The sequence below is a fragment of the Lycorma delicatula genome, chromosome 3 (genome assembly GCF_047948215.1).
Source record: "Lycorma delicatula isolate Av1 chromosome 3, ASM4794821v1, whole genome shotgun sequence".
Classification (NCBI taxonomy): domain Eukaryota; kingdom Metazoa; phylum Arthropoda; class Insecta; order Hemiptera; family Fulgoridae; genus Lycorma; species Lycorma delicatula.
In genome coordinates, this window is record NC_134457.1 from 167,626,805 (window position 1) to 167,636,479 (window position 9,675).

Genomic DNA, 9,675 nt, shown 5'->3' on the forward strand with positions numbered 1-9,675 from the left:
ACACCAAAACTAGTCAAAATGGATTCAAGGATGGTCAAAATGGATATTTCCGTTGAAATCTGAAAACCAAAATTTTTCACAATTACAGTACTTCCTTGTAACAAAGAAGTAAAAAGAATAATTTTTCTTATTCTTTCAAGGGTTACTGCACTTTAATTCATTTATTAAATTATAGTACTTATAAACATTTTTATTAATCTACATATTTCAGAAGATAGGTTAATTGCTTGATATAGTAAATTATTTATTTTTCAGTGCCTAATATTATTGTATCATTTTCTACTGCATCTCCAACCTGTCATAGTTTTTGTTTTTAGCTTTATGTTTATAGTTTTGAAGACTAGTATGAATATTTTTCTCTGAATCATCTTCAAACAGGACCACACATAACATACTACCAACCTCATTATGAAAATTATATTTATAGCATAACATATCACAATATAAAAGGGTTAAAAAGTGTGTAACTTCACATTTATTGGACAAAAATAATGTATTTAAACACAACCTGATCTCATTTCACAGGCACAGATTAAATATCCATGTGACTGAAATAGAAAAGTCATCACTTAAACGATAGGTATTTGCCAAGAAAAACATATTTGTTGTAGTTTCTTTTAACCTTAGCTGTGTTTAATTTATTTTTGTTATAATAAATGCATTCATTATACAATAAATGTAAAAGTGAAAAGGTTGGTTATGACTTATAAGTGGAAAAAAGTACCATTTTATTTGAATATGACATCTAACTCTAAAATTACCCCCAGATTGAGTAAGTAATGATTTTCTACATTTCATTTCAATATTACAATAATTGCTGTTTTAATTGATCCGCGCTAGCTATCGATTCTACAAAATAAATTATTATATATTCCTAACGAGTACCATTCCTGAGATACAAAATTCGATAAAAATTTGTATATTCGATAGTGAGTCGATTTCGAGACTTTAGCCATCGTATTTTGAGTTTTTGATATCTCGATAATGTATCACATTGACTACATTTTTAAACGTAAGGTTACGTCCAGGTTATGTCAGGGATAACATAACCTCTTTAATTTCGAGCAAAACGAACCTTTATTCTTGTTTGTAATTTATTTTTATATATCAACGTGCATTAATTACCGAAATGACGAATTGTCAAGAATTTCAAGCTATCGTTATGGCAGGGGGAAAAGGATCAAGGATGACAGAACTAACTGCTGAAAAACCTAAATGTTTACTTCCAGTTGGTAATTTGCCGTTGTTATGGTATCCTTTACAATTGTTGGAAAGATCCAAGTTTCTAGGTACGTTTATGATCAGCTTAATATTTTCATTAAGTAATTTTTAAAATTTATTTATACTGTTTAAAATTGTCTTATTTTGTATATTCTGTTGTTTACTCCATAATAAAATTGAATCATTTTTAAACATAGATATAACAACTACAAATATTTTTAAATAACTAACCTTAAAAATGGTAATATCATATCATCATCATACGGTTATCTGCTCTAAGGCAGGTCCCTTATCCATGCCCACTTCTTCTTCTTCTTCTTATTCCACAATAAGCTATTCTACTGTAGTTGCACTACTCTAAATTGAAGTATAATCTCCACATTCTTTAGTGTCCTGAAATCTTTTTCTTTATTTCAGTAACCACAGTGATATCAACTTCTTTCTTTTCAATATTTCAACTAACTTTCCTTCTTTGATTCCCAACTCACATACATTCAGAATAATTTTAATTTATCCACTGTCCCCAGTCTCTTATATTTACATTTACCGTTACTGTTTTTGCCAGTAATCCTATACTGATTTTCTGCTTGAAGATTGTGAGTAAGAAAATAGTTCTTTTAAAAGTGCTAGCAATGCTTGTTAGAATACAGGTGGCAGAATACAGAATACAGAATACCTAAAGGCTCCTAGACTCACTCTATGTTTCATTTGGAGACCCAGCCTCTAGGCTCTTCCATTATCTCTGCCATTGGGAATTTCTTTCTCATCTGCCTTCAAAGCCATTGACTGATTCACTGGGTTTTGTCTACTGTGGGTATTTTATTTCTCCAGTACCTCCAATCATAGTTGGCAAGCATATACCCCATTGTCAGAGGTGGCACCCAATAGCAGATCCAGTAACAACTGCAGGAAGTACATTCTTAACTTTCCATTTACTTTGCCTTGTACCAAGTCCCACTCCTTTGTCTAACAAGCATGTCAATTTTGTCTGCATTTACTGTATATTATAAACACTTGTAGTTAATACATTAGTCAAATATTCATTAAGTTACAAATGTTTTATCAATAACATGAATTTTAACATTAATGTTTTTTTTTATTTTTGCAGAAGCAATTGTTGTTGTATCAGAATCAGTAAGAAATGAAGTACAGAGTGCTTTAGAACAACATGCACATGGTGTTAATAAATTATTAATAAAAATAGAATTTGTTGGCATACCATCCAATGAAGATTGGGGCACTGCTGACTCCTTGCGTCATCTGTATGAATTGAATAAAATTAAGGTATTTTTATAACATCCAACATGTTTTTCTCTATTATATATAATAATTATTAAAATTGTTTTTAGTAAAACTATTATTAATGTTTTAAGACACCTTGTATTATTACTTTCAGTTATTTTGGTGACCATCTTGGGTGCTATTTTTGTAACCAAAATCGTTGGAAAAATGGAAGAATGTTATCTTAATTAAATTTGGTTCAATTTGTAATTATTTTACTTCCTTGTATGAAGTAAAGGAAGTATTGTGATCATGAAAAATTTCAGTTTTCAGATTTCAATAGAAATATCTATTTTGACCATCCCTGAATCCATTTTGACAGGTTTCGGCGTTACATCTATACATACGTACGAACATATGTATCTCACATAATTCAAGAACGATTAGCCATAGAATGTTGAAATTTTGGATTTAGGACTATTGTAACATCTAGTTGTGTCCCTTTTTGATTGCAATCAACTGAACCAAAAGTGTCCAAAAAAGCCCAAAACTTTACTTTTTCTTTACAACAATAATAAACCCTCATGGACAGCTTTTCAACAATATGTCATGGTACTTATTTTCATCAGTTTCAGAGTTTTAGCAAAGTGATATTGTAATTAATGAAATATTTGGATCTTAGAAGGGTAAGGCACATCGGTTCAAATCAACTTCATCTGGTTTTTTACTTTTATTTTTTTTAATTTAAATATATTGATTTATTAATAATTATTAACCTCTGATTGTAAAAAAAAAATGTTACGATTAATAATAAAAAAATATCAGAAGTTGTTAATGAAATTTTAAAGTTGTAGATAATTTTTACATCTGGATGAACTTGAACAAAAATATAGTTAATTAATTTTTATACTTAAATTATCATTCATTTGTTCGGTGTCTTTATTTAAGATCTTTAACTAAAAAAAATCTAGTATTCTACATCATGCAATGAGATACTATTTGTAACAATCAGATAATCAAATTTTTAATTGATAGACAGGTTTTATTTCATAACTTTTTTTTTCTTTGAGTATGTTGATTATAAATCTCATTAATTGGTGTTTGATGATTTTGTTTTCGACTTGGCCACTATAGATTGTTTCAATTTTTATTTCACCTCTTTTCTATTATTCTTTCTTTTTCCATCATTCCTTTATCATGTAAAAGCTGTGCTCTTTCTTTCTTTCTTCAACGTCTGGATATTAATTTGTGGTTTTTTGTTTTTGGTTTGAAAACCTTCCAGTTTATGAATTTTTTTCTAAAAATTTCCATAGATCAGATTTTCTCTTCAAATCACTTTTTTTTCTCAACTCTTTGCTGACTTCTGAGAATCAAGTTAATTCAGTTTTTTCTGTTTCTAAATAATTTGAATATTTTCTTTGTCAATCCTTGAAGAATTCCCATAAGTATTATTAATCTATCCTTTCTTATTGAATCAAAAATTCTTTTGATTACATTAACATTTTGAAATTATTTTTGGTATCGGTTTCGGTATCTTTTGTGGATCCTAAACTTTTTCTTAAAACTGGAATTTCTCTTTTTTCTAGTTGTTTTTTTTCTTTTTTACCCATTAGGCTTAAACATTACAATGTGTACACAATTTCATATTTAATTACTTTGTTATAATATCTTAATTTTATTGTAGCTTTATGTTTTTGTTGTAGATCCCTTTAGTTATTCTATACACTTTTTTCTATTTTCCTGATTTTTTTGTGAATCATCATTTTTTTATTAGACAATTCTTCCTGAATATTTTATGTTGCTTTCTGTCTAATTATAATTTTCAGATTGAAATTTGTTCCCTGCAGGATGTATTTTTCTAAATCCACATTGATATTTTCCCAAATTTTGATCTTGAGTTACTTGTATTCCATTAAGTAGAATTTTGTATAAAATTTTAAAGGGATTGGCAAAAGGGAAATTCCTCTATAATTATTGGCAACCTTTTATTTTCCTTTTTATGTAATTGGTGAATTACAGCAGTTTTCAAACTTGTGAATTTTTCTTCCTTCCCAGATTTTTAGAAAAAGAACAAATTATCAGTTAACTTTGATCTTGCTAGAAACTGCAGCTATTGAATCTTCTTCAGAAACTTATTTTTTAAGTATTTAGCTGTTTCTTTAAGATTATTTTTGAATGGAGGTTCTGAATTTGGGATTTGCTTTTTGCTGGGCTCAAAAGTTAATCTCTTAGGTTTTTTGCAGTTTACGAGTTTTATTATCAGTTACAATTTTGCAATTCTTTCTGTTACTTAATTCTAATTTAACATTTTCTTTTCTGAAGCAGAGATTTGGGTGTTTGTATCCTTAAAATTTTGATTTGAAAATTTGGTAAATCTCTGCAATTCATAATTTGATTTCTGGAATCAGTTTTTATTTAAAATTATAGTAGAAATGTCTAAATTAATGTCTAGAGAAATCCTTTTTTAATTTTTCTGGATATTCTTTCACAATTCCTTTGACATTTTTGAAAATTTTGGAAGTTTCTTGTCTTTGTTTACTAAATTCTTTAAATTTTTTTATTTTTTTTGGGAGATTCCATTTCATGGATCTTTTAATTAACACTTCATAATTTTTCACCAATTATGTTTTGTCTTTTTCCTAATCCTATGGTTCTCTTATGTGGCAATTTTTATGTGTTTTTCTAATTCAGACCAATTTACAGATTTTATATTTTTCAAAGATTTCTTTATTCAGTTTGATTACAGCAATGTTGTATTTAGAATTTTGAATCCAGGTTTTTCATTTTGTTTTAGTCCAAAAATGTTACTTTGATTTTTGAAACTATGATTAAATTTCTGCAATTTAATGCAATGAAACAATTTCAGATTTCAAATTTGCATTTCTTTGGACTTTACATCCTTTATTTCTTTAAAATTTTCTTTAGAAATTGTTACATGATTATGTTAAATTTTACAAAATTTGAATTCAGGCCTGTTCAGGTTTTCTGTTTCTTGATAATTTTTTTAAATAGGTTGACATTAATTTCAGGTTGAAAAGTTCAATAGTTGCGGATTTTTTCTAGTTGTTATTGAATTTCTTTTCCCTTTCAGTTTGCGTATTGAAATCTCCTAAATAATTTTGAAGTTATAATTTAAGTTTTGAATTTACAATTTGGTGATTTTTTATTCTAGAAGTAGAATTCGTATACCTTTTTCAGATTTTTTTGTGTCTAATTGTGGTTTGTTGTTGGTTACATGATTTTTACATGATAGTTTATAAAAAAGTAGGTTTTATGTTTGGACTTGAAGGTTAACATTGAGGGGGATTTAATATCAACAGTCAAATTCAAATAATATTTATGAATGATGAATACAGTTTCTAAAGTGAGCATTTTTTAAAAATAAGCTTTCTATTAAATATTGTGTGTCGAAAATCTTTGTCGCTGTCTTAACTCTGATCTCTTGAACTGCCAGAATTATTATTTTATGGTCTTCTAAAACTGGTTATTTTGTTCTCCATTTAGGATTAGACTGGTTCAGGTTCTCCAGAATGCTTTAACCTGAAATGTTTAAAACTGTAGTTGATTATTTTATACTGTAGTTTGATTATTCCACCTGGAATAAACTTCTTCAAATTGAACTTTCCACTGTGCATAAAAGCTTTTTAGTGTATTTTGAGGATTAGCCTTTCAATTGATCTAAAATAAGAGCAGATTTTTAACCCTGTTTAGTTCAGCTAAAAGAAATAAATTTATTTTCACCTATCCAGAAGCATCCTGTGGAAGATATCCCTCGGAATTTGGTCCTAATTGTATTTTTTTCAGGAAATAAAATCTGATGATTATTTTTATTACATCTTATTTTATTTATTGAACAACTAAAGGTTTTATTTGTTTTTCAATATTATTATATTTGTTTTATCATTCACTATATTGTCATATGAATTTGGGAATTGTAGAGATGAAATATTGTTTGAAATGATGGAATTTTCATATACCTATTTTTTTTTTATAGTTATATTGCACTAGGAGATGGTTAATTCAAAATGAAAAGATGAAAGTAAATCATGATAATAGTAATTTATATAGCAATGCCCGTGTAATAGGCTCAAAACATTTTTTAAGAATCCTCTTTGTGAGGCATCCTCTGTAAATAAAGTGATTGTAATATTGAATGGTAGTTTACAAACTATAATCTTTTCTTTTAATAAATACCCTAAAGCTTTGTCTGATATAATCAGTTAGATTAATTAAAAATTGTTAAGGTTAATTTTAATTTTCTTAATATTCTTTCTAAACTTAAGTTAGTTTTTTCTGCTATCAGTTTTGCGACTAAAAAACGGAATTTTCCTTGTCTTACTTCATTTGCTGTGATTATAATCTGCTTTGGAAATTTTTTTTTATCTTTTTATCATACTGAAAACACAATGTATGCACAGATCTTTATTGAGAATATTGTGACCGCTACTAATATTCCAATTACTAAACAGTCTTGCATTCATTTTAAGCCTTACTTTAATTACATGCATGATTTATAAACAATGACATTTTCATGGTTTGTCAAGAAGACAAAAATTACTATCACTAATATGACTTTCAGCTCCTGGGGAAGACAATCAAAGGCAGCCCTTCTATGAATTGATCCTCTCCTTCCTCTACGCACTCTCTTTCTTATCTTCCATCCCTTTTTCCTTAGATAGTTACCATTTAAGTTTACATTGCTTTATTAATATTAAATAAAATTACAAATAAATCACATTAATTTTCTACATAGTTTACTTCAACAGAAGTACATTTTCTCCACCAGATAGGTAACATCCTGATCCCCTCATCAAATGAACAAAATGGCTGCTCCAACAACCAATTGTGCACATAATTCTCAACTGCGGTATTGATTTTGTATCTTTCCCCCCTCTTAAAGCTTCTTTCAGCAAACCAAACATGTGGAATCAGAAGGTAACAAGACTGGACAGTACAGTGGGTGTTCAAGAGGTCCAATGAATTTTAGCGAGTTTATTGTGAGTCTGAGCTGTTGTATGCAGCTTTGCATTGTCATGAGGTTGAATATTTTACAGATCAGTTACCAGCATTGTTTGTTACATAAGCAGTTGTGACATAATCCAACAACTGGCAGTTCTATGCTGCATTTACCATCCTTCATTCATGTAAGAAATCAATCAGCAATCAATCTGTGAAAATCAATCTGTGTTTTGAGTTCTAAAACACAGTTGACAGAACTTTTCCAGCTGACAAGCATTTCTTGGCCTTGATGGGTACTCTTCCCCACTTTTCCTCATGCCATACTTGTTCTCTTGTTTTTTGGGGTGTAGTGGTGAATCCACGTTTCATCACAGGTTACAATACAGTCCAAAAATGCCTCTCCTTTTTCCTCAAAGCGGTTTAGAAACCACTGAACATTTCTCTTTGCCTCAGTGAGAAGATGAACCAACCTCGCAGACACTTTGCTATATCCAAGATGTCTGACAACATTATATACACATCCCTAATGCTTATGCCCAACTCTAATGCTATTTCAGCAACAGTTATGCAGCGGTCACCTTCCAAAAGGTCAGAAATGGCCTGAATGTTGACATCATTGACACTGGTCCACAAATGACATTCATGACTTTCGTTCTCCAACGCATCATGGCTGCTTCAAAATTTTTTGGCTATAATATCATCTCCAACCCCTGCCTGGAGTCGAGTCAAAATTTCAGAGGATTTGACACCATTGTTGGCAAGAAATTCAATTTTAATTCATTGCGCAACAGACAATGGTACCTCGAACATTCTGCTACTGACATGGGAATGTAACCTATTGGTGAGACTGGCTGGTTGCTCCTTCCACACATATCCAAGTAACTATCCACAGCATAAAGAAGAGAAGAAATTAGTTTTCTAAACTGAATATTTGAAGTTATAATTTCTCTTTTATAATTAGTATTTCAGATATAGTCTAATTCAATTCAGGAAACTTCGAATTTAAAAAACCAATTCAGGTCACCAAAATGAACAAAAATGTTCATATTGACATAAGTCCTATTTTGTTTTGTTTACCTTTTGGATGCAATTTTATGATTTTTAACAAAAATATTATTTCTCAGGAACAGATAAACATACATAAATTAAATTTGCAAATTTTAGACTAGTGTCTTGTTAATTTTTATTATTATTAATTTAACATTATTATTAATATTTTTTATTACATTTAGTGGAGGAAAAAAACTGGTAAAAAATTACAGCTTGTATTACGGTGCACAAGCATACTGCCAGATTAATTGTCTGCAATAACTTGATTGACAACAGATTTTTACGAATGAGGTGTCATTTTGTTCAAAATAAAATGCTTAATAAATTTTATAAAAATAAAAATTTAATCAAACAAATAATTACAAAGATATTTAAGATTAAAAAATTAAGATGACCACCATTTTGAAATTTCTGAAGGTGACATTTTCAAAATTTTTTATTTTCTACAATAATACACTAGTCACAGATTTCCAAATTTAATTAAAGTAGGTTTACCTGTTCCTGAGAAATAAATTTTTTATTAAAAATCTCAGAATGGCATCCAGAAAGAAAACAAAGCAAAATAGGACTTATGTGTACTTACTATATGTACCTTTTTGCTCATTCTGGTGCCATGAATCAGTTCCTGAAGTTCAGCGAATATTTCTCAGAACAACATGTAAATTTTATATATATATATATATATATATATATGTCTAATACAGTCCTGAGTAGTGCCTTTGATTGAACCCAGTGACCAAAGTACAATGGTAACGGGAAAATGTAATTAAAAGTTAGTATTTTTTACTTTAGCATTACTCTGCAAAAGACAACTTGCAACCAGCAAGTTATGAATAGGAACAATAATGTTGGGTTTTAGTTACGAGAGGATATATTGTACCCATATTGGACTGAGTTTTGTAGCCCTGGCAACAGTGTTGATTTATTGCTTTCAGGTACTTGTATTACATCGAAACTCACTCTTTCATAGTAGATAAGTTGTAATTGCAAAGATAATTATTGTACTCACCGTATCTAATTATTGTATTACATCTAACTATTGTACTCACAAGAAGTTATCTGTACTCATCATATCATGTTAATGTAGGTTCATGTAAGTTTTAAAACACAGCTTCCTTAAAGAACCTTATCAGTTTTGCATATGGAGATGTATCATATATAGATGTACATATGCAGATGAAGTTTTTACTGTATATTGCATTCATTGTACAGATTTCTGTATTA

General features: G+C 29.1%; 1 protein-coding gene across 1 annotated transcript in view; it reads left to right on the top strand.

The window, feature by feature from the left end:
- Positions 1-999: 999 nt before the first annotated feature.
- eIF2Bgamma (eukaryotic translation initiation factor 2B subunit gamma) overlaps positions 1,000-9,675 on the top strand; it is a 49,922-nt gene continuing 41,246 nt past the window's right edge. The window contains exons 1-2 of the mRNA XM_075360966.1: positions 1,000-1,289; positions 2,330-2,505. Of these exons, the coding sequence (XP_075217081.1) occupies positions 1,130-1,289; positions 2,330-2,505 (336 nt within the window). The 5' untranslated portion in view covers positions 1,000-1,129. The remainder of the gene's footprint in view (positions 1,290-2,329; positions 2,506-9,675) is intronic.